The 24697-nt window shown below is 51.8% G+C and overlaps 1 protein-coding gene across 9 annotated transcripts in view; it reads left to right on the top strand.

Moving 5' to 3' along the window:
• Nucleotides 1-3508: 3508 nt before the first annotated feature.
• The window catches only part of Mlxipl (MLX interacting protein like), a 48795-nt gene continuing 27606 nt past the window's right edge, over nucleotides 3509-24697 (top strand). For 2 of the 9 annotated variants that reach the window (XM_076560839.1, XM_076560840.1), the window contains exon 1: nucleotides 19291-19656. In XM_076560839.1, the coding sequence (XP_076416954.1) occupies nucleotides 19364-19656 (293 nt within the window). In that variant the 5' untranslated portion in view covers nucleotides 19291-19363. Of the gene's footprint in view, nucleotides 3646-19288; nucleotides 19657-24697 lie in introns of those variants that run through there. The other 7 variants (XM_042267817.2, XM_016002132.3, XM_042267818.2 and 4 more) reach the window with 6 other exon arrangements.

The following is a 24697-nucleotide window of genomic DNA, read 5'->3' on the forward strand; positions in this document are numbered from 1 at the left end:
TTTGTTTATTTGTTTGTTTGTTTTTTCGAGACAGGGTTTCTCTCTGTAGCTTTGGAGCCTATCCTGGAACTCGCTCTGTAGCCCAGGCTGGCCTCGAACACACAGAGATCCGACTGGCTCTGCCTCCCGAGTGCTGGGATTACAGGCGTGCGCCGCTGCCGCCGCCGCCGCCGCCGCCGCCGCCGCCGCCGCCGCCGCCGCCGCCGCCGCCGCCGCCGCCGCCCGGCTTGAGCCTGACGTTTTTATGTTAGTGCTGTGGATCCACTGGGGTCCTCAGACTTCCGTAGCAAACCCTGGACCCACTGAGTCAGCTCCCTGGGCTGCATTCCCCCACCCCCTGCTGCTGTTGCTCAGAGCACCCTGGACCTGACACCCTCCCCTCCTCACGCCCTTTACCCTAACACTTAGGTTGCGAAAGGACTGGGGCATCCTTTTTAGCCTCTAAGACGCTGCCTAGACAGTGTCACAGTCATTTAAGGTTGCACGTTCCATGAAAGGAGGGACTGGGCTCATGTCATCTCCCCAGTCTCTGCCCCCAGCAGGGGATCTCTTACTCTGCATAGGCAGCGAGGTACCACCAAGGGCCAAAGGCCATCTCCACCACCTCCCACCCACAGGAACCCGCATAAATTACCAAGCACCACTGCCTTCTGTGTTCTTCCTTCTCCTCTTCCCCTCCCCCTTTCATATAGGCTTTCACGTACCCCAGGCTGGCCTTAAACTCACTATGTAGCCCAGGCTTCCCTTGAACTCACAATCTCCGGCTCTCCGCTGCCTGAATGCTGGGATGACAGGCGTACAACACCACACTTGGTCTGTGTGGTGCCGGGGCTGGAATCCTGGACTTGGGGTGCGCTAGGCAAGGGAGGCACTCTACCAACTGAGCTGCATTTTCAGCCCCTCTCTTTTCTTACTGGTAAAGTGGGGAGCCGTCACTTTACTAGTAAGAAAATGATGGTTGCTGGATGGAGTGAGTCTGACGCCATGAAGGTCTGAGAAGGTGAGGGAGGGACCACAGTGATCTCTGAGTGCTGGGCAGATGGCAGAAATGAAAAACAGCCAGGTGTAGTGAGATTACACAGCTGTGTAATCCGGAAGGTTGTGGGTTCGAGGGCATCCTGGGCTACAAACCAAAACTGTCTCACAAACAAGAACCAAAAGGGTCTTTAGAAGATGGTTTCTACTTATCTTAAGGAGCCTTCCTCACATGAGGACACTCCACATCTCCCCATCTCTCATTGGGCAAGGGAGAATAATTCACGAGACACCATCTAACTCACTACCCTTCTTCCTCAGCACCCCAGTATCCCTGAACATCTTACTTCTACAGGGTCACTGGCCTAGAATCCCCCAGGGAGGTGCTGGGAGTGTGCCCCAGAAGTAGCATTTGCCCAACACACACCAGACTCTGTGTTCCATCCCCCTTCAATCAGCCTTCCAGGACTAGGCTGGGTCTAGAAGTTACTGCCCCTCTCCACCCCATCTCTCTGATGGAGTCCATTACAATTACTACAGTTTTCCTTGCCTCCCATCCTCATCTTTACCTTGATCTCTTCTTGGTTTGTGTGAGATGGATCTGAACACAGCTGTGCCCTTCCAGATCCACCTGAGGTTGTCCGCAGCATGTAGCTAGAGCTAGGAGAGGACCGGAGTGACAGTGTCTTGCCCAAACTTCCCCGCTTCCACTGTTTTATGAATGGGTATGGCCACCTCAGGTTAATTTGAAGTTTTTTCCTTCCTTCCTTCCTTCCTTCCTTCCTTCCTCCCTCCCTCCCGCCCTCCCTCCCTCCCTCCCTCCCTCCCTTCCTTCTTTCCTTCCTTTCTCTCTGTCTCTCTGTCTCTCTCTCTCTCTTTTTTCTTCGAGACAGGGTTTCTCTGTATAGCTTTGTGCCTTTCCTGGAACTCACTCCGTAGCCCAGGCTGGCCTCAAACTCACAGAGATCCGCCTGCCTCTGCCTCCTGAGTGCTGGGATTAAAGGTGTGTGCCACCACCGCTCGGCTTTCTTTCTTTCTTTCTTTCTTCCTTCCTTCCTTCCTTCCTTCCTTCCTTCCTTCCTTCCTTCCTTCCTTCCTTCCTTCCTTCCTTCCTTCCTTCCTTCCTTCTTCCCTTCCCTTCCCTTCCCTTCCCTTCCCTTCCCTTCTCTTCTCTCTCTCTCTCTCTCTCTCTCTCTCTCTCTTTAGAAGTATCTTGCTATGTAGCTCTGGCTGGTTTGGAACACATCATAACCTTTCTGAGTGCTGGAACTACCGGTGTGTACCACGTTACCTGGCTGAAATGTGAATTTTAGATAAATGTTATGAATAATATTTGATTATTCATAGCATGTCTTCAGATAATAAATGAGAAATGGGACCATGAAGATTGCTTAGCTAGGAGATGTGCTTGCTGCCAACCCTGAGGACCCGAGTTTGATACGTGGTGGAAAGAGAGCCAACTCTCACAAATTACTCCCTGACTTCCACATGTGTGCCTCGGCAGGCGGGTGCCCAAACACACAAACATGCGTGTGCACACACACAATAGGTAAGTTAAATGTAATAGTTTTTTTCTTTTTCACTATTGGATTTATATATTTTATATGAGAGTGTTTTGCCTGCATATTTGCACGTGTGCACACTTGTTGCCCACAGAGGTCAGAAAAGTGCATCAGATTCCCTGGATTTGGAGTTACGGATGCTGGTGAAGCCATGTGGGTGTGGCTTCAACCAAACCGTGGTCCTGAGCAACAACAACCGGTTCGCTTAACCCCTGTGTCATCTCTCCAGCCCCCCTGTAATAGCTTTTAAAAAGAGAGATACTGGCCGGGCGGCGGTGGTGGTGGCGCAGGCGCACGCCTTTAATCCCAGCACTCGGAGGCAGAGCCAGGTGGACCTCTGTGAGTTCGAGGCCAGCCTGGGCTACAGAGTGAGATCCAGGAAAGCTGCAAAGCTACACAGAGGACCCATCATCAGTTCCCAGCACCCAAGGGGACGATGTTCCAGGAGGGGTCTGTCTAGGAAGAGAAGGGGGCTTAGAGAAGAAGGGGCCTCCTCAGCGGAGGACCCAGGATGGAGCTGACTCTCGGGGGCACAGAGAGGGGATCAGTGAGCATGTGGGAGCAGCAGACAAGTGAGGTTCAAACGGAGCCTGGGGCTGGGGCGGTAGCTGAGACTCTTCCCACGCTCTCCCGGCGGGTCCTTGGCCAGGTACCTGGGGCTCCTCCCTTCTCGCACCCAGCCTACAATTTGGGAACCAGACCTCGAGCCCCCGGGGAGAGGGCGGTTAAAGGTGAGCCGGGGCACGAGCGGGGCGGCAGAAGGTGATTGGCAGGCGCCTGAGCCCACGGCGCGCGCCACCTCTGCTCCACAGGCCACCAGCCGGAGGAGCGGCTGCCATCCACGTGCTAAGGAGAGAAGGAGGCACCGGACCAAGGGGCAAAGGACACCTCGGAGAGGGAGGGCGGGAGAACCTGCAGCGCCCGGCCGTCCACACCCCAGTCTAAAAGCCGGGCCTCGCGCGGGCGCAGCGCACGGAGCCCTCTGCCGCCGGCGCTGGGAAGGCGCGGGGTGAGGCCGCGGCGGCCTGAGCATCTGCAGCCCCGCGGAGACCCGAGGCGCAGGATCTGAGCCCGGCCCGACGCCGCCTGCAGATCGCGTGGAGCTCAGGTGAGCAGGGAAGGTCTTCAGGTATCAGAGGGACATAGATGCCTTGGGCAAGAGGACGCAGAGCCCTGTCAGACCTCGGCTGCCCCCGTGTGCGATGGTGAGGGGGGCATTCTTAAATCACAACTGGAGTGGAGTGCTCCCACTCTCGGTCCCGTTCCACCACCACCCCCGCCCCCCTTCCCAGCTTGCTCATGCTCAGAGCCAGTAAGGAAAGAGGCGAGCTCAGGCGCCAGAGAGGATCGGGCATCAGGAATCCTAGTCTATCTCGCTTGACCTCTTAGGATCACCCAGGCTCTCTGGGTCGCCTCCTGGGACCCCCTCCCCCCATGCTGGGCTGGGTTTGAATGGTGACCTGGTAAAGGGGAAGCCTGACTGGATCCAGGGAGTCAGGAGGGAGGGGACAGATGCCAGGGTGGGGCCTGTGGATTTCCGGTCACCCAGCTTGGCAGCAGGCAGGGGCTAGGGACCTGTTTTGAAGGCCTGCCCACTCGGTCAAGTCTCAAAGGGCCGGAGCGTCTTGTTGGCTTTCAGCTAGTCTATCCCTAAACCTGTGGTTCTTGAGGCCACTGTGGTGGGAGAGGGGACCGTGGGGCCTGGGCTGGGCTGGGTTTCCGCCTTAGATCCCTGCCTTTGTCAGGCTTTGTGACCTTGGGCCCTTTTCTGGGCCTGGTTCTTCCTCTGTGTCACTGGAAGTTTCCTCCAGGGACACCCTTAGGGAGACTTAGACAGACTAAAATGGACACCGAGACACCTTGGGAGGAAAGGCCAGGCCGTCCAATCAAGGTCCCCAGGTGTCTTCCCAAGGGCTTTTTATAAGTCAGCTGGAGTGTGGAGATCTAGTCCAGTCTGCCACCTTACCCAAGAGCTTGATAATTCTCAGCAACTGGCCTGCCCCTACACCTGCCATGGCTGCGTAGCCAAAGGAAGGCTGGGGCAGGGGGATGGTGCATGCCTGTAATCCCAGCATTCAGGAGGATGAGGCAGGAGGATTGATGAGTTTAAGGGCAGCCTAAGCTACAGGGTGAGACCCTGTCTCACACCAAACAAACAACAAGAAGAAACCAAGGGCCGGGACTATAGCTCAGTTGGTAGAGCGCTCTCCTAACACGTCCAAAGCCCTGGGTTCCCTACCCAACACCGAATAAACCAGGTGTGGTGGTGCGTGCCTGTAATTCCAGCATTGGGGAGTGCAGGTGGGTAGAGGCAGGAGTTCACGATCATCCTTAGCTGCACGGCAAGTTCGAGGCCAGCCTGAGATACATGAGACCCCGTCTCGAGACAAAACAACAAAGAACAGTAATAACAGGCCAGGTGTGGTGGCAAACAAACGCCTTTAATTCCAGCTCTGTGGAGGCACAAGCAGGCAGATCTCTATGAGCTCAAGGCCTGGGTTCCATAGTGAGTTCCAGGCGAGCCAGGGTTACATAGTGAGACCCTATCTCAAAAGGACAACACACACACACATAACAACAGAAGTAAACATTGAGGGCTGTCTTTGGCCAGAGAAAGAAGGAATGGAAGCCGGGCCCTGGTGGCACACACACCTTTAATCCCAGCACTCGGGAGGCAGAGGCAGGCGGACCTCTGTGAGTTTGAGGCCAGCCTGGGCTACAAAGTGAGTTCCAGGACAGCCAAGGTTACACAAAGAAACCCTGTCTCGAAAAACCAAAAAGAAAAAAAAAAGAAAAGAAAAACAGGAATGATAAATCCTTTACATTGACTGTAAACCAGGTGTCGTGGGAGGTTTTTCTTGGCCCCGTTCCTCCTTCATGACCACCCGAGACAGAAAGGCTATTATTGATACTTGTAGCTAAGGAGACAGAGGTCCAGAGAGGTCAAGGCAGTGGCTGAAGGTCACACAGCCTTGAAGTAGCAGAGCTGGGATGTGAACCCAGGCAGCCTGATCGGAATGCTGTTTTCTGCTCCCTCTGCTGTCCCTGGCTCCTCCACTGTCTTTCTGTCTTCCTTCCGCCCAGTGGTACCTGGGACTAGAAACATGGTAGGCAAGGAAATACCAGCTCTCCCTTGGCAGGCTGTGTGGGCTGTGACCCTGACCTAGATCAGATCCTAAGTGGCTGTATGCTGTGGACCCCTTCCTCCACCTCACCTCTCTCCCGATCAACATCTCCTGAGCCCGAGACTCCAACAAGGTGGTTCACACCATCTTCTCCTCTTTGAAGCTGGTGCTGCTCACATCGGAGAAGAGGGTCCCCCTACCAGGGCCAGGAGCAGAACGCTCCCAGAACTGGTTGTGACCCTGATAAATACCGATGCACCTCCTGGGCTAGCCCAGGATACAGGTCCAAGTTGACGGTCCCAGAGCCGCTGCCAAGTCAACGTTTGTTTCAGTGTCAGCCCTACCAGGTGTGTGACCCAAAGAGATTTGTCCCTGAGACCCGTTTTCCATCTTGGTCCAGTGGCCTGATGCCCTGACATAACTGTCCTGAACCACTCATCCCACAGGGGACAAGCCGGCTCCAGCCGGCTTCAGAGTCCCTAAGTCCTTGGAGAAAGCTGTCAGACTGTCCGTCTTCTAGGTCCTGATTTCCAGGTTCTATCATGTCTTCTTCTTATTATTAATTATTATTTACATTTTAATTTATCGGTGTGTGACACGTGTGTGTGTGTGTGTGTGTGTGTGTGTGTGTGTGTGTGTGTGTGGGCACATGCCCGTGGCAGTCGGAGGACAACTCTGGAGTTTCTCTCTCCTCAATGTGGGCTCCACGGATTGGACTCAGGTCATCAGGGTTGGCAGCGTTGCCTTGACCAGCGGAGGCACCTCCACCACCCTATTTTACTTTTTGCGACAATAACACAAGGTAAATGGCACATTGCGTCGTGGTAGCCACTGAGGAGGCCACACCAACCTCCAGAGCCGCTGATCTGCTCCTGCAGCGTGCTCTTTCTCCTTGTGCAGTGGCGCTCAAGATTGTGCAGTAGGAAAGGATTGTGCTTCAGGCTGTGCCCTGCACCCCACGGCCCTGTACCAGGGAGCCCCGAAACCTAAAAGCACATTATCTAACTCTATGGCTCTGTGTGACCCTGCTCTTCCCCAGGCAGATGGTGATTTGGGATGGAGCAACTTAGACTGTCACCCCATCTCCAAGGTCCCCCCTTTCTCCTAAGCAGTGTGCACAGAATCCACCCAGGCACACAAGGAACCTAGAGATAATGTCTTCCGATAATGCCCCAAAGAAGAGGCTGCACTTCAGAGAATATCTGTTGAGTGGCCTCAACTTTCCACCTGGAAAATGGACAGAGTGTAATCATGATGTCTGTGCTGGGCCTTCTAGATTTCTCTCTCTCTCTCTCTCTCTCTCTCTCTCATCCCCTCCTTCTTTTGTCTTTATCTCACTCTGTCTCCGGTCTCTTCATCTGTCTGATTTTTTTTCTCTCCTCGTCACTCTGTGTCTCTGTCTCCATCTCTCTCTCTGCCTCCCTAGCTTTATCTTTGTGTCTATTTCTCTGTTTCTTTATGTCTCTCTCTCCTTGATCTCTTTTTCTTCGTGTCTCTGTCTTGGCTCTGTCTGTTTCTTTCTCTGCACCTCACTTTCTCTCCATCTCTCTCGCCTGTTTTTAACTCGATCTCTCTCCTCTTTATCTCTCCCTGTTTTTGCCTCTGTCTCTTTCTCCTCTCTCTCTGTCTTTCTGTCCTTCCCTCTTTTTTCTCATCTACCTCTCTCTTTCCTCTGTGTCTCTCTGTCTTTTTTTTTCTCTCTCTCTTTTCTCCAATGATGCAAGGCCCAGGGCCAGGAGACTCTGCCTGTTCCCTGGGGAGCGATGGCTGTGAGCAACTCGAGGCTAGACTGTCTCCCTTGCCTTCTTTCCACTGGTCCAACCTGCCCAGCTTCCTGCACAGCAGTGAGTGAGCCCCCAGGGAACAGGCGGAGTCCTCACGGTCCTCACAGGGCATGGACTTTCCAGACAGTGAGTCTTGCAGCTTGCCTGCTTCATGCTGGCCGCCCCCTCTGTAAATAGCAGGTACCCACTGTTTGCCTCATCCTTGCCTAGACTCACCTGGTACACAGTATTGGTGGGGGGAAGCCTGAGAGATGGGTCACCCTTCCGTTCCCCAGACACACATTACTGTCAAATGGAACAAGCCTGAAACTTTATCATTATCTTTATTGTTTACAGGGTCTCTCTATGTAGCCCCTGGCTGTCCTTGAACTTATAGACATCTGCTCCTCTAGGGCTGAGATTAAAGGTGTGTGCCATTATGCTCAGCAAGGTGTTGTTATTTAAAGATTTATGTTTGCTGGGTATGATGGCACACGCCTTAGATCCCAGCACTCAGGAGGCAGAGGCACACAGTCCTATGTGAGTTCGATGCCAGCTTAGGCTATACAGTAAGACCCTGTCTGAGAGAGAGAGAGAGAGAGAGAGAGAGAGAGAGAGAGAGAGAGAGAGAGAGAGAGAGAGAGAGAGAGAATTTGTTTTGTTTTTTAATTCTGAATTTTGTATGTATATGTGTTCCGTGCACATGAGTGAAGATGCCCTTGGTGACGGGAAGAGGGTGTTAAAGTCTCTGGAGCTGGAGTTGCAGGCAATTGAGGGTGCTGGGACCTGAACTCAGGTCCTCTGCAAGAGCAGTAAAGCTCTTAACCACTGAGGCATCTCCCCAGCCCTCATCACTGTTTGTATTGTCTTTTTTCTTCTTGGTCCTGGTGGCTGAACTCCTCCACGGAGCTACAGCCACAGCTCCAGGTTTATTTATTTACTTATGTACTTGGGTTGGGATAGGTGATTGGGTGCAGGTTTTTTTTTTTCTGGGGCAGGGAGGGGGATGTTGAGAAAATGTCCCCCAAAGCCCTGGCCTCAAACTCACTATGTAGCTGAAGCTACCCTTGAACTGCTAATCCTCCTGCCTCTGCCTCCCAAGAGCTGGAATGACAGGAACACGCTAACATGTTCAGTTCCTCATTTTCTGAGACATTTCGAGACATTATCTTGTTAAGTTGCCCAGTTAGTATGGGGGACTCGCTATGTAGCCCAGGCTGGCCTGGCACTAGTAGTCCTCCTATCTTGGTTTTCTGAGTGCCGGGGTTGCAGGCACATGCCACCACACCAGGCTTGACCGGAACTTGTACGATTTAGATCACTGAGGTTGTGGTTGGGTGGTTCGATTGGACCAATAGATAGGTCTAGCAGGCAGTTGCAGTGTTTGTCTACATTATAATGGAGAATATGTTTTTGCTTTTAAAAATTGCTGGTGACCCCAGATAGTTTAAGCATGGGTGCTAGCTAATGGAGACCAAGGCAAAGGGATAGATTTTCTTTACTTTTTTCTTTTTCTCTCCCCTCTTCTCCTCCCCCTCATCTTCTTCCTCTCTCCCTCCTTCACCCCCCTCTGTTTTCCAGACAAGGTCTTACTGTGTACCTCTGGCTGTCCAGGAATTCACTGTGTAAACCAGGCTGGCCTCCAAGTCACAGAGATCCTTCTCTGCCTCCCGAGTGCTAGGATTAAAAGCATGCACCATAATGCCTGGGAAGAAGGGTTACATTTTCAACAACTCTTCCACTAACAGCAGAGGCCGGGGGTGAGGGTGGAGGGGTGGGGGAGTGGGGGGGAGGGTTATGAGATGAGATGGCTGGACAGGGACGGTTGGGATACTGGAGGTTGAGTTCAATTACTGTACCGGGCAGTTTTTTGTTACTGTAACAAAATTCCGAGAGTTCTGACATTATAAAGAGAAAAGGCCGGGCTAGGGGAGCGGGTCAGTCAGTTGAGTGCTTGCTCACTATTCACAAAGCCGGGGCTTCCATTCCCAGCAGCACCTGAACGCTTTGTTGTGGTGCACACCTGCAATCCTGGCACTCAAGAGACACAGGTAAGAGCGTTGTTGTCCTGAGTTTGAAGCCAGCCCGAGCTATAGAGTGAGTTCCAGTTTCAGACTAGCCAGGACTAAAATAACATTGTATTTTTGTTTTGTTTTTGTTTGTTTGTCTTTCCAGACAGGGTTTCTCTGTGTAGCCCCGACTGTCCTGGATCTCACTCTGTAAACCAGGCTGACCTTGAACTCACAGAGATCCACCTGCCTCTGCCTCCGGAGTGCTGAAATTAACCCAGCATGTTTTTTTAAAGTTTTCATCCTTCCTTCTTTTCTGTGTGTGTGTGTGTGTGTGTGTGTGTGTGTGTGTGTGTGTGTGCACGTGAACATGATTTTGAAGGGGTTGCACGTGTGGGGGTCAGAGAACAGCTTTCATAGAGTTAGTTCTCTTCTGCCTTTATGTGGGTTCTGGGAATCGAACTCGCATCTCCAGGCTTTTGAGGAAACCTTTACCTGCTGACCCATCTTGTTGCCCAAAGAAAGGGGGAAGGAGTTTCCACCCTCTTCCCCCCAGACAGGGTATCTCTGTGTAGCTTTGGAGCCTGTCCTGGAACTCACTCTGTAGACCAGGCTGGCTTCGAACTCACAGAGATCCTCCTGCCTCTGCCTCCCGAGTGCTGGGATTAAATGTGTGCACCACCACTGCCCGGCTGAGTTTCCACCCTCTTAATACCATTGACGTGAGACTTTGGTGATTAAAAACTGTAATTCAGGGAAACAAATCATAATCAAGCCTAGCAGCCACCAATGGCCACGCCCTGCGTAATACAGCCCCTACCAAAACCAGTGGGTAAGGTGCTTGCCTTTAGTACGCATGAAGCTCAGTTCCATTATCAACACTGCATGGACGGGGTGTGGTGGTGCCAGTTCTGTGATCCCAGCACTGGGGAGGGGGAGAGGGAAAAAGATCTGGAGTTCGAGGCCGGGGCTACATGACACCCTGTCTCCACAAGGAAAAAGAAAGAACAAGCAGCCACATTCAGATGTGCCCCAGCTCCCAGGAGGCAGAGGCAGGTGGATCTCTGTGATCATAGTTTGAGACCAGCCGGGACTATATAGTGACCTGTACACACACCCTGCCTCAAAAAAACAAAACAAAACAAAAAAACCGAATTAAAAAAAACAGAAATGAAGAGCTGGGCGTTGGTGGCGCACGCCTTTAATCCCAGCACTCAGGAGGCAGAGCCAGGTGGATCTCTGTGAGTTCGAGGCCAGCCTGGGCCACAGAGCAGAGATCCAGGACAGACTCCAAAGCTACACAGAGAAACCCTGTCTGCACTCTGAAGGACGCTGGAGCCAGGCTTTTAGGCGGAACCTGGCTCTGACTACCTCTGTCCTGGCCCAGGTGAGCCAGTAGGCTTAGCAGCTCTGTGGGTTTCCAGGCTGCACATCACCCCAGCCAGTGAAGCGACCTACCGCTTTGGTTCCCCCAGCCCTGCCAGCCCCCCCCCATTCCATCCCCGTGTATTTTCTCTGACATCTGTGTACCCAGTTTCCATTCAGTCTTTGGCAAGTGTGCTTTTTAGTTGTGTGCCCTTTCTGACCCTTAGGCTAAAAGTCACTGCATTCACTGACCTCCAGTCTGTGACATCGCTTCTGTCCTCCTCTGATCTCTGCTGGGCGGACATCCTTCTGCCTGCCGAGTTGCAAAGGGGTGGGAGCCTTGGAACAGCATACAAGCTTCTGAGCTCCCCTCTCGGCTTTCTTGGGGGTCTGATGGCAACAGATGGGACACATGCATGTGATTGGGTGTTTGGGCATCAAACAGGTGAAGAAATGGAAGAATAAATAAACTGGATGTGGTGGCAAATACTTGCAGTTCCAATATTCGGAAAGCAGAGGCAGTAAGATTAGGAGTTCAAGGTCATCCTTGGCTACATAATGAGTTCAAGGCTAGCCCCAGCTACATAAGACTCGTTCCCCCCCTCCCCTCCCAAAAAAAAAAGAAAAGAGAAAGAAAGAAGTGAGGGAGAAAGGGAGCCAGTAAGGTGCCTCAGCAGGTAATGGCCCTTGCCTCTGCCTGGGTTGAATCCCTGGAACCCACAGAGAAAGGTGAGCACAGACTCGAAAGCTGTCACCCGACCTCCTCAGACACACGATGACACCGAGTGCGCATGCGCACACGCCACCCACTAATCGTAACAATAATCATCGTAAATTTTAAGTGGAAAAAATAGGTAAATATGTCTATGGAAATACGAATTGACATAGAAACAAACTGGTTGGAGATTGGTGGGTGGATGGAGAGATGGAGAGCTGAATCGCTGAAGCCTGGGGAGTGAGGTGTCACACAGCTGTGATCCCAGCGCTCAGGAGGCTTAGGTGGGGGGCGGGGGGTGGGGAGAGAATGAGTGTGATGGATGGATGGATGGACAGAGGGATGATGGATGTAGATGAACAAGGTGCAGCGGCACGTTGGTGACCGGGGGATGGATCGATAAACAGGGAAATGACTGCGTGGGTAGACGACGGAGAGAAGAGCGGATGAAGGAACGGGAGGGGGGTCACTCCATTCCTCCTCCTCTTCCACCTCTCCTTCTTAGCCTCCTCAGCCCCCTTACCCTTGCAGAGCCCAGAGATAGCATTTTTTTTCCAGGAAGGAGCAGAGGCAGCCTCTATGGAACAGCCACAGTGATAAAATGTGTGACACTCGGGCTGGAGAGATGGCTCAGTCATTAAAGGCTAGGCTCACAACCAAAAATGTGTGACACTCTCCTGCCGCAGCCTCCCAAGTGAGGAAATTAGCGTTCCCTCACTCTTGGCTTGAGACACTTCTTATTTTTTTTTCTTTTTCTTTTTTTGGTTTTGTGAGACAGTGTTTCTCTGTGTAGCTTTGGAGCCTGCTCTGGATCTCCCTCTGTAGCCCAGGCTGGCCTCGAACTCACAGAGATCCACCTGGTTCTGCCTCCCAAGTACTGGGATCAAAGGCATGCGCTACCACCATCCGGCCTTATTTATTTTTATCAAGACTGGGTTTCTCTGTGTATCTCTGGCTGTCCTGGAACTCACTCTGTAGACCAGGCTGGCCTCGAACTCAGAGATCTGCCTGCCTCCGCCTCCTGAGTGCTGGGACTAAAGGTGTGCACCACTACACCAGGCTCACTTTTTATTTTTTAATTTTATTTTTAATTAATTTATTTTTACTTTATGACAGTAGTGTTTGTCTGCATGTATGTCTGTGTGAGGGTATTGGATCCCTTGGAACTGGAGTTACAGACAATTGTGCGCTGCCATTTGGGGCTGGGAATTGAACCCTGGTCCTCTGGAAGAGCAGTCAATGCTCTTAACTGGTGAACCATCTCTTCAGCCCCTAACTTTTTATTTTTTTGAGACAGGGTCTCATGTAGCCCAGGCTGTCCTTGCACTTTGCTATGTAGTTGAGGATGACCTTGAACTTCTGGTCCTCCTGCCTCCATCTTCTAATGCAGGGATCACAGGCTTGTGCCGCCTCTTCCAAGCTGATGTGGTGCTGGGAATCAAATACACGGCTTTGTGCGTTCCAGGCGAGCATACAGCCAATTGAACCATGCTGCCAGCGCCAAGGCTCATATATTTGTTAGAACAATTGGATATTTCTGTTATGAAAATTAATCCAATCTGACTTCCTTTAACATATTTACATTTATCAATGTGTGGAGGTCAGAGGACAACGTGCAGGAATCAGTTCTCTCCTTCCACCATGTGGGTCCTGGGGATTGAACTCAGATTGGCAGAGTTTGCAGCAAGCACCGTTACCTGCTGAGCCATCTCGATGGCCCACATTTCTCAATGACATTTGGACTCACTCATGGAGAAGCTCAATGCTCACGCCTAGACGAGGAAGTGGCTTCCCGCCTTGTTACCAGTTAATAACACAGTTAAGTCTCTCTCTGGTTTTTGAAACAGACTCTCACCCTTGGTCTCCACTGACTTGGAACTCACCATGTAGCTTAGACTGGCCCCCAGCTCACAGCAATCCTCCTGCTTCAGCCTCCCAAGTGCCGAGATTAGCAGTATGAGCCATTGTGCCCTGAATCTTTCTAGCTACATAAGACCAGGTCTTAAAAAACCTAAACAAAAGGCTGGGCAGTGGTGGTGCACATCTTTAATCTCAGCACTCAGGGGACAGGCAGGCAGATCTCTGTGAGTTCAAGGCCAGTTTGGTGTACAGAGTGAGTTCCAGGACAGCCAGGACGGTTAAGCAGAGAAACCCTGTCTTTAAAAACAAAACAAGCCGGGCGGTGGTGGCGTACGCCTTTAATCCCAGCACTCGGGAGGCAGAGGCAGGTGGATCTCTGTGAGTTCGAGGCCAGCCTGGTCTCCAAAGCGAGTTCCAGGAAAGGCACAAAGCTACACAGAGAAACCCTGTCTCGACAAAAAAATAAATAAATAAATAAATAAATAAATAAATAAATAAATAAATAAATAAATAAATAAATAAGTTTAAATAAACAAAAAAAGGGGGGGGAACCCCAAAGCAAACCCTCTCAACACTCCTGTGGCCTTCAACAGAGCTTCTGGTCCTATCTGCAAAATGGATATAAAGTCAGGAGGCTGCAGAGGTATCAAAGATCCCGTAGGTGATAAACAGGTCATAAATACCAGTTGTTCATCACCAGTCCTCACTGGACCCCTCTGAATAACTTCACCCCTAGGAGGCTTGATTCCCTTCTGTAAAATGGACACAGAAATATTTTTTTTTTTAGTTTTATTTATTATGTATACAGCGTTCTGTCTGTAGGCCAGAAGAGGGCACTAGGTCTCTGTGTATGTAGATGGTTGGGAGCCACCATGTGGTTGCTGGGAATTGAACTCAGGACCTCTGGAAGAACAGCCAGTGCTCTTAACCTCTGAGCCATCTCTCCAGCCCTGCAGGAGAGATGAGGGCACTAGGTCTCTGTGTATGTAGATGGTTGGGAGCCACCATGTGGTTGCTGGGAATTGAACTCAGGACCTCTGGAAGAACAGCCAGTGCTCTTAACCTCTGAGCCATCTCTCCAGCCCTGGACATGGAGATGTTAACCACATACCCACAATCAGAAGGATGACCAGAAAACAGAATCATGTACACAAGCCCCTTTCTTTGTTTATTTATTTTTATGTTTTACCTGCATGCACGTTTGTGCACCACATGTGTGCCTGGTGCCCCCAGAGGCCAGAAGAGGGTGTCAGATCTTCGAGGATGGGGGTTACAGACAGCTGTGAGCTGCCATGTAGGTGCTGGGAATTAAACCCAGGCTCTCTGGAAGAGCAGCTGGTGCTCTTAACCTCTAAGCCATCTCTCCAGCCCCAGTTTTCCCTTTTAAGTTAAAGTTTCACTTATTTTGTGTGTGTGTGTCTGTGTATGTCTGTGTGTGTTTGTGTGTGTGTGTGTGTGTATATCAATATGTGGAACAATAATAGATGGGTAGTTAGATGTATTTATAGAGAGATGGTTGGATAATAGATACATAGGTGAGTACAAGAATTAGTGGATGGGGCCTGGTCTGGTTCTTGCCTGCCTTCAATTCCAGCACTCAGGAGGTAAGGCAGGCTAGTCTACAATAGAATGAGTTCCAGGTCAGACCCTGTTAAAAAAAAAAAAAAGGTAGATGGCTGCATAGTTGATGCGATAGTGATATTGTTGTCAACTCAACAGAATCTAGAGTCACTTTTGAGATAAGCATGTGGACATGTCCAGAAGGGGATTCTTTGGATTTTGTTCATTGAGATAAGACCCGTCCACTGTGGGTGGCTCCATTCCCTAGCTGGGATCCTGGGCTATGTAAATGGAGAAAGGTTGCTGAGCAGCAGCGTCTTTCATGCTTTTTCTTCTTGACAGAGTGTGTTACTAGATGCTTCAAGCTCCTGCTGCCTTGTCCTCTCCTCCATGACATGACAGTGCCTTTGAACTATGTGCCGGAATAAACGCTTTCTCCCTTAATGTTCTATTTTACTACAGCAACAGAAAAGAAACTAAGATACAGTTGAATGGATGGATAGATGATGGAGAGATTGCTTAGTTGATGAATGGGTGAATAACAGATGGACAGATGATGGGTGAATTTGATAGATGGGTAGATAGATGATGGGATGGATAAATAAACACTTGGATGGATAGATGAACAGATAGATGGACAATAGATGGTGGATAGATGGTTAGATGGGTGGCATGATGTGTGAAAGAAAATAGCCTCCAAAAGGAGTGGCACTATTAGGAGGTGTGGACTTGTTGGAGTGGGTGTGGTCTTTCTGGAGAACGTGCGTCACTGTGGAGGCGGGCTTTGAGGTCTCATATATGCTCAAGATACAACCCAGTATCTCAGACCACTTCCTGTTGCCTGTGAGTCAAGATGTAGAACTCTCAGCTCCTTCTCTAGCACCATGTCTGCCTGCCTGATGCCTTGTTCCCTGCCATGATGATATCGGACTAAACCTCTGAAACTGTAAGCGAGTCACCACAATGAAATGTTGTCCTTTATAAGAGTTGCCTTGGTCGCGGTGTCTCCTCACAGCAACAGAAACCCTAACTAAGACAGATGGACAATCGGTGAATAAATAGATAAATAGATGACAAATGGATAGATGGCGAGATGGATGGACAGATGGATGATGGTAGATGGATAGATAACTAAATACATGAGGGAAAGAGAACAGATGTTGAATGAGAGGTAGATAGATGGTGTACAGATAGAACATAGGTGGATGGATAATGGATGGATGAATGAACGGGTGAGTAGATAGATGGACACAGTGTAACTAGCCGATAAATGTGACAAACTCATCTATTCAGCAAATGTACATTAGCGCTTTTTTTGTTGTTGTTGTTCATTTGTCCATTCATTTGTTTTGTGAGACAGGGTCTCACTATGTAGTCCAGGCTACCCTAGAGCTTCCTATGTAGACCAGGCTGGCCTCAAACTCACAGGGGTCCTCCTGCCTCTGCCTTCTGAGTGCTGGGATTAAGGGGGTGAGCCACCAAGTCTGGCCACATTAGCTCCTAAGGGGAAGTTGGACTGTAAAGAACAGATTGTTGATTCTGCCAGGGAATTTGCCATCTAGTGGGAAAGAGAGGCTGGTGCACCCATTGTGATCTCAGGCAGATCCAACTTGGCACTTCAGTGTGAGCAGTCTAGGGGAGAAACCTCAAGAGGCAAACCTGGGAGGCTGAGAGGGTGTCAGGTAGGGTTGCTGGGAAAAACTGGGTTTCCACACCCAGTCAAGATTCATCGTGGAGCCTGTGGACCGTGAACCAGACTTATTTATTTAAGAGGCTGTGAACTCTGGGCATCGGGTACTAGAGGGCAAGAGAGAGAGGCACCGAGAGGTGAACCAGGCCAGCTTACACCATGCCACTTGGAAGAGGCATTGTGTCATGTCATATCATGCCACTGTGGACAAAAAGCAAGAGTCTGGGGCATGCTTGCGGTTGTTGCACACTAGAGTGGTTTTTGTTGTTGTTTTGAGGTTTTTGTTTTGACTTTGTTTTTTACGTTTGTGTTTATTTGTGTGTGTGTGTGTGTGTGTGTGTGTGTGTGTGTGTGTGTGTGTTAGAGAGAGAGAGGGCAAGAGCACACACATGTGCCAACAGTGTTCATGGGTGAAGGTCGGGGGAACAACTTGTAGGAGCTGGTTCTCTTCTACCTTGTGGGTTCCAAGGACTGGTCATCCGGCTTGGCAGCAAGCATCTTGACCCATGAGCCATCTCTCCAGCCCTGCTTTCTTTTGGAGGGACAGGGTCTCACCATGTATCCCAGGCTGGCCTCACACTTGCTATGCAGCCAGGCATGACTTTGAACTCTGATCTTCTGCCTCTGTCTTCCCAGAGCTAAGACTACAGACGTGTAACACCACACCTGGTTTACAAAGTGCTGGGGGATTGAACCCACAGCTTCCTCTGGGCTGCATAGACAAGTACTCTAACAACTAAACTACGGGCCCAGCCTCAGTCTGGAACTTTCTGTGTAGACTAAATTGGCCTTTAATGATCTTGTCTCTGCTTCCACAGTGCTGGGAATTTTATAAGTTTCTTCCTTTTCTTTTCTTTTGAGTCAGGGTTCCTCTGTGTAGCCTGGCTGCCCTAGATATTGCTCTGTAGACCAGGCTGGCCTTGAACTCAGAGATCCACCTTCCTCTGCCTCCCGAGTGCTGCAACTAAAGACCTGTGCCACACCACCCAGTTTAAGCTTATCTTGTTTGTTTGTTTGTTTTTTGAATTAGGGTTTCTCTGTGACTTTGGCTGTCCTGCAACTTGCTCTGTAGACCAGGCTGGCCTCGAACTCACAGAGATCTTCTTGTCTCTGCCTCCTGAGTGCTGGGACTAAAACTGTGCACCACTACTGCCCAGCTCTAAGCCTATCTTTATGTTGCTGAGGTCTCTAAAGGTTTTTCTCAGGACCTGGGGAGTAGAATTGAGGTTTGAAGAGCCACTGCTGGTTGGGGTATGTGTGTGTTATGAAGTAGAGTCCCCCAAATAGAATCATCCACGATCCTTCCACCCGACTCAGCTAGTGAGAAAGTCTCTGGGATTCCACTCAGAGATCTTTCCCTTGGGGGTAGGAGGCCTGGGGCACTTGAAGCAGCTTTTGAACCAACATCTACACATCTAGATGAGACTTTGAGGCTGTGTTTCCATTCCTGTGTGGTGTGCCTCAGACAAGGGGTTTTTGTTTGTACAGTGCAGGGGATTGAACCCAAGACCTTGAGAATGTTAGGTAAGCACTCTACCATTGAGCCATCCTTAGCTGGTGCCTCAGAAAAGGACTTTTACCTGTTCAGTTAGGTAGCGGTTGTTAATGCCTAGCCTGGTGTTTGTCCTTAAAAAAAAAAAAAAAAAAGAGTCGGGCTGGAGAAATGGCTTAGAGGTTAAGAGCACCGACTGCTCCTCCAGAGGTCCTGAGTTCAATTCCCAGCAACCACATGGTGGCTCACAACCATCTGTAATGAGATCTGGTGCCCTCTTCTGGTCTTACATGCTGTATATATAATAAATAAATAAATCTTTAAAAAAAAAAAAAAAAAAAAAAAAAAAAAAAAAAAAAAGGTCAGGGACAGAAGCTGGACCTCGGGTCAGTGAGGGAACTCCCTGAGCAGACAACCTGCTAAAGGACAGGGGAGGTGATGTAGAGAGGGGGGACTCTCAGGGACCCCCCTTCTGAACTTTGCTGTACAGGTGTGGGACAATCCCAAGAGGACTTGGGTGCTAGCTCACAGAGGACTTGGGTGCTAGCTCACATTGGGGGTCAGCCACACAGGACCCTGGAAAAGTGAAGAAAGACAGGTGAGGGACATACAGAACTCACTCTGAAGCAGAGAGTGATTCTTGGACTTGTGCGATTTCATTATTTAATTATTTAGTGTTTATGTGTCTGGGAATGCGTGGTGCCACGCTCACGTGTGGAGTTCAAAGGTCAACTCAAAAAAGTCCAGTATCTTCTTCCACTGTGTGGGTCTTGGGATTGGAACTCATGTCGTCAGACCTGGCGGCAAACATCTTTACACGCTAGCCATATTGTTGACTCTAACTTAGGATCTCTTTGCCTTCACCTCCCGAGTGCTGAGATCTCAGACCTGCGCCACCATGCCAAGTTTCTGTGGTGCGGGTGATCGAACCCAGAGCTTTGTGCATGCTAGGCAAGCACGCTACCAACCGAGCTGCAGCCCCATGCCCAGCCAAGCTTTTCTGAGACCTGAGAAGTAGAGACTAAAAAGGGCTCATAACAGAAAGAAAGGCGCTGCACGCCAAAGCTCCAGGACCAGTACCTGGCTCAGTGGTTATATTAATTTAAGCCCCACCTACCACCAGGGACACGCCCATCTCGAGGGCCTATCAGAAACAGGGGCGTGGCCATGTTAATAAGGTCCAGTGGGCCACGTTAGGCGCTCTAGCTGCTCCCCAGAGCGCAGGGGAGTTGGCGATCACAGTGACCATGGCGCGCGCTCTGGCGGATCTAGCCGTGGATTTGCAGGTGCCCCGGGTCGTCCCCTGCCCGGATTCGGACTCGGATACAGACTCGGAGGATCCGAGTCTCCGGCGCAGCGCGGGTGGCTTGCACCGATCACAGGTCATCCACAGCGGACACTTCATGGTGTCCTCGCCGCATAGCGACTCGCTGACCCGGCGACGCGACCAGGAGGGACCCATGGGGGTCTCCGACTTCGGGCCGCGCAGCATCGATCCGACACTCACCCGCCTCTTCGAGTGCTTGAGCCTGGCTTACAGGTGAGGGCGGACTGGGGAGCCCGAGCTCCCAGCTTTCCGTGGGGGACCGCGCACTGGGGTTCTGGTCCCACGCTGCTCCGGGGGAACTCTGGACACAGCCTAGGCATCCTCCCCTTCCCCAGGTCCTGAGCCAGTCTACTGACCCTCGTGAATCATTTGCGATTCCCCTGCTCGTGGCGCCGCGGTCTTGCCCTCCACTCCTGCAGGGTCTCTTGCGGTTGGGCCCCTCTCCCTGCTTCTCTTGTTTCTGCCCTCAAGAAATGCCAGGTGTCCCTCACACTCCCCAAACTATAAGCCATCCCGTCCACCCCCTCCTTCCCTCCATTCGTGTGATTCCGGGACTGTTTCGTCTATCCCTAGCAGTCCCCTCAAAGTCCCACTCATCCCCCCCCCCCCCCGCACTCCGCACACTGCAGTTCTCCCGGGATCGCCCTCATAGCCAAGTCAACTCATGGATACAGTTTCTCGCCCACTCCCCGATTGCCTGCACATCATTTGTTTGGTTTGATTTAGTTTGGTGAGACAATCTCACTCTGAAGTTCAGGTTGGCGTGGAGCTTGGTAGCCCAGGCTAGACTCCTATCTCAGCCCCCCTAACACCGGGATTACTGGCCTGAGCCACCACGCCTGATTTAGAACGCTATGTCAAGGTTGGCGGGAAGAGGTTGCCCAGGACCTGCCCAGAGCCAGCAGGGGGTGCTGCAGTCTGCCTTGCTTCGGGTCCCCGAACCCGGTATCTGTGGGAGGCTGTAACGCAGCCAGGAACCCCTTGCTATAGCTGAGAGCTCCGGAGCCGCGCCCAGCTCCAGCCCCACCTACATGTCCCAGAGGAGGGCGCGAACTGGGGTCCTGGCCCAGTGCCCTGGAGCAAAGTTCCCGGGAGCACAGAGACCAGGATAAATTATCAACCGAAAACAGTAGGAGAGAAAGGGGGATCGGCCGGCCTTGATCTTTCCTCTCTGCAAATACCACTCTTCTTCAGCGAGCCTCCTCCCTTTCGTAGAACCGTTGGCTGTAGACCCGCACCTGCAGCCCCATTGGGGACCTGGAGCAGGGGTGGGGATTGCAGGGGAGCGTGGCCTACCTCGTGGCGGCAGAGCCGCGCGACCCCATTGGCTGGAGGCAGTGTAACCTTGGCCCACATGTTCTGGCCCCAAGCCCGGGTCATGTTGCAACCTGATAGTTCAGGGCGCTGAGACCGATGTGGAAAGTTCAAATTCCTTGTCCCATTCCCCCTCCCCCGCCCGTGGACATCATGAGACTGCCTGGGAAGGGGGCATCTAAGGTCTCAGACGACCAGAGGCAGCTCACACTGGCACAGTGTTTTAGCCACCAAAGACTCCCAGTTACTGGGGTTTCATGGAGGAGCGGAGGATAGCCTTACCCCGCCCTCTCGCTCGTTGAGACAGGGTTATATATGGTAGATCAAGCTAGCCTGGAACTCACTATATAGCAGAGGCTGCCCCCCCAAGTGCTGGGATTACAGGCATGAGCCACACGAAGCCTAGGGTTCCCAAGTTCCCCCAAAGGGTCTCCCATTTCCTACATTCTCTACACAACAGTCGTCTTGCGTTGGCTTGCTGGGCCTCTCAGCTCAGACTGAACAGCCAAACGGGGAGAGGTTATAGAGAAATAGTACTAGAAAGGACAGAACACGGCCCCAGAACTGCTGCTCCCTTCTGAGGCTGACTGTAGGCAGCTAGGTGCCGAGTTTTCTCCCCAAAGAGCTTAGAACATTAAATTCTCTTAAATGGGATTCTAAGCACCGAGGATGGGGGTGGCCAAGTACACGGGAGTCTTTGGTTTCGCACCCTTGGTGAAAGAATCAAGTATGGACTGGGAGATCGGGCTCTACAAGGGACTGGACTTCCTGCATCAAAGTGGCTGGAGAGCGGAGACTCCTCAAAGTTGCCCTCTGACCTCCACGTGCCAGGCACGCACACCCCTCCCAATAATAAGAAATAAAAATAAAAACAAAAGCGAGCACCCCATGCTCAAGCTCATAAACCATGCGTGGTTGAGCATGCCTGGGATCCCAGAACTCAGGCTGAGGAAGGGGGGTCAGGAGGAGGTCAGGGTTATCCTCTGCTGCGTAGGAATTTAAGGTTCAAGGCTAGCCTGAGATTCAAGAGATCATGTCTCAAATAAATAAAAACAAACAAACAAACACACACAAGCTCAGACGGGAAGATTTCCAAAGACCCCCTGTAATAGGGTTCTGGGATTTCAGAGGGCGAGATGATCCAGAGAGCAGCTGGAAAGGTGGGGGTGGGGCACACAGGCAGGGGGTCCAGGGGTGGGTGGAAGTGGTCAGTGAGACAGGGAGAGGGACAGCCTGCAGATGCCTGCCTGTGTGCCTCACCCCTGCCAAGGAGCCCTTCTGGCACACTGTGTTCCCTGGTTCTGTGGGTGGAAGCCCTAGGGAGGACAGCTGTAAGGGTTCCAAGAAGGCACTTGTCTATCTAGGGAGCAGTGGCACGGGGGTCTGCCATCCCAACACCCTACAGGCTGAGGCAGGAGGGTGAGGATCCAGACCAGCCTGGGCTCCATAGCGAGTCCCCTGTGTTAAATAAACAAATTGACAAAGAAGAGGGACTCCCGAGCTAGCTCTGTTGGTCAAGTATTTTCCTTGCAAGCTTGAGGCCTTGAGTCCAATCCCCAGAGCCCACAGGGAAAAGGGCCGGGCTTGCCAGTGTGCGCTTGTGGTCCCAGGGCTGAGCCCGGAGACAGATGGATGCCTGCGGCTCCGTGGCGGCCAGCTTAGCTTACTTGGTGGGTGAGTTCTAGGGCAATGAGAGACTCTTGTCTCAAAAACCAAGGTGGATAGCATGCGAGGAACCGTATTTAAGATCGTCCTCTGGCCGGGCGGTGGTGGCGCACGCCTTTAATCCCAGCACTCGGGAGGCAGAGCCAGGCGGATCTCTGTGAGTTCGAGGCCAGCCTGGGCTACCAAGTGAGCTCCAGGAAAGGCGCAAAGCTATGCAGAGAAACCCTGTCTCGGAAAAAAAAAAAAAAAAAAAAAGATCGTCCTCTGGTCTCCACAAACAAATCTTTCCCTCCCTCCCCCCTCTTCCTCCCACCTCGCTGAGGTTTTCTGTTTTCCCTCATTGCTCACAACTTTTGACCCTTGACCCTAGACTTCTTTTTTTTTTTTGTACCAGACCAGACCCTTCCCCTCACATACATCCACCCTAATCCTTCCCTTTCGGCTTGGATATTATCAAGGGCTCATCTCCCTCAGCCTAGGCTACCAAAACCTCTGAGGGAGCTGGGAGAGGAACAGCGGAAGGCTGAGGTAGGACCCTGGGTGAGCAGAGCCTAATGGTTGCTGGGATACAGACAGGGGCCACAAATTTAGGAGTGTCCCCCACTCACCCCACACCACAAAAGAAGCTGACCCAGGAAGGCTCAGAGTCCCCCACCCAATCATGTTGCCTTACTGGACAGATGGTATTTATCTAGCCATGGCAGGTAAGGGGCCAGCCATCAGGCTGGTGTAGCCTATTTGGGTAATGAAGCCTGTTGTCTCCTGAGGTGGCAGTCCCTGCCGCCCCACATCCCACACCCTGGCAGTCACCATTAGCCCAAAGCAAATACTGGAGCTTGGAGACCAGAGAGGAGAGGGGCCCAATGACCCATGCACTCAAGGAAGCAGGAAGGGAGAAACAAGGAGTCAGGTGGCCACCTACCCACCCCTTACCCATATCATGAGGGGAGCCACTGGGAGAGCAGGGCTGACTGTGCGTGCGTGCGTGCGTGCGTGCGTGCGTGCGTGCGTGCGTGCGTGCGTGCGTGCGTGCGTGCGTGCGTGCGTGTGTGTGTGTGTGTGTGTGTGTGTGTGTGTGTAGTGCTGAGGATGGGATCCAGGTCTTGTCCAGTTCCTGGGAAAGCTCGCTGTCACCGAACCACACCCCCAGCCCCTCACTGGGGGATTCTAGGAAGAGCCACACACCCCCAACCCGAGCCTGGCCTTCTGGAAGGCGGAACCTTAGGGGCTTCTCTGAGCGAGAAGTGAAAAGATAGATCGGAGTGACGTAGATGCAAGTTTGGCTTCTAGATCGTGAGGAAGGAAGGTTGGAAGGATAAGGCTGAGATGGGACGGTGTCCAAGACCTTTATCGTCTTCATCTTGGCCGCTTCGGTCGGCTTCCCGGTGGTGAGAACTTGGCCTGTTCTCAGAGGGACCTTTAGAATTGAAGCCATTACCTGTACACAACCCCTTCACACCGTGCGCTCTGTGGACCCCAGGTTGAGGTCAAGGTTAACATTCTGTTTCCATACTGTCTTCCTTTGGCCAAACGAGTCTTTCCATCATGCCGCCTGGCAGAAAGGCATGACTGCCTGCTTCCTCTAGATGGCCACACATGTACGGTGGACACATGAGCACTTCCTTCTTATCCAGGGAAACTGTCTCTCTTCCCCTGAGTGTCTCATGGACCTATGGAAGCCTGACTGACAAGCAGAACAGGGACTGGAAGTGAGGCGTGGTGGTACACACGTTAAATCCCAGCACTCGGGGGCAGAGGCAGACAGATCTCTGTGAGTTCAAGGCCAGCCTGGTCTACGTAGTGAGCTCTAGGCTAGCCAGGGCTACATGGTAAGATCCTTACTATGTAGTGTCTCTTTTCCTCCCCTGCCCTGAGGAAGGTCTTTAGCCTATCCCTAAGAAGTGGGTGGTGGGGCTAGAGAGATTGCTTGGTTGGTTGGGAAGACTCGCTGCTCTCTCAGAGGATGCAGGTTTGGTTCCCAGCACCCACATGGCAGCTCATAGTCATCTATAACTCCAGCTCCAGGCACTCTGCTGCCCTCTTCTGGCCTTTGTGGGCACCAGGCATGCACGTGGTACAGGGAGACACTAAAGACACAAAGGTGTAAGAAATGGGTATGAGAAGCTGGGCATGGTGGTCCACACCTCTAATCCTAGCACTCTGGAGGCAGAGGCAGGGGCATCAGGAGTTCAAGGCCAGCCTCAGCTACATATTGAGCCCAAGATTACACACTCAAGCCTTACACTATACTATCTGAAGACTAGGTAAGTCCCTC

This window comes from Peromyscus maniculatus, chromosome 23 (assembly GCF_049852395.1).
Source record: "Peromyscus maniculatus bairdii isolate BWxNUB_F1_BW_parent chromosome 23, HU_Pman_BW_mat_3.1, whole genome shotgun sequence".
Lineage (NCBI taxonomy): Eukaryota > Metazoa > Chordata > Mammalia > Rodentia > Cricetidae > Peromyscus > Peromyscus maniculatus.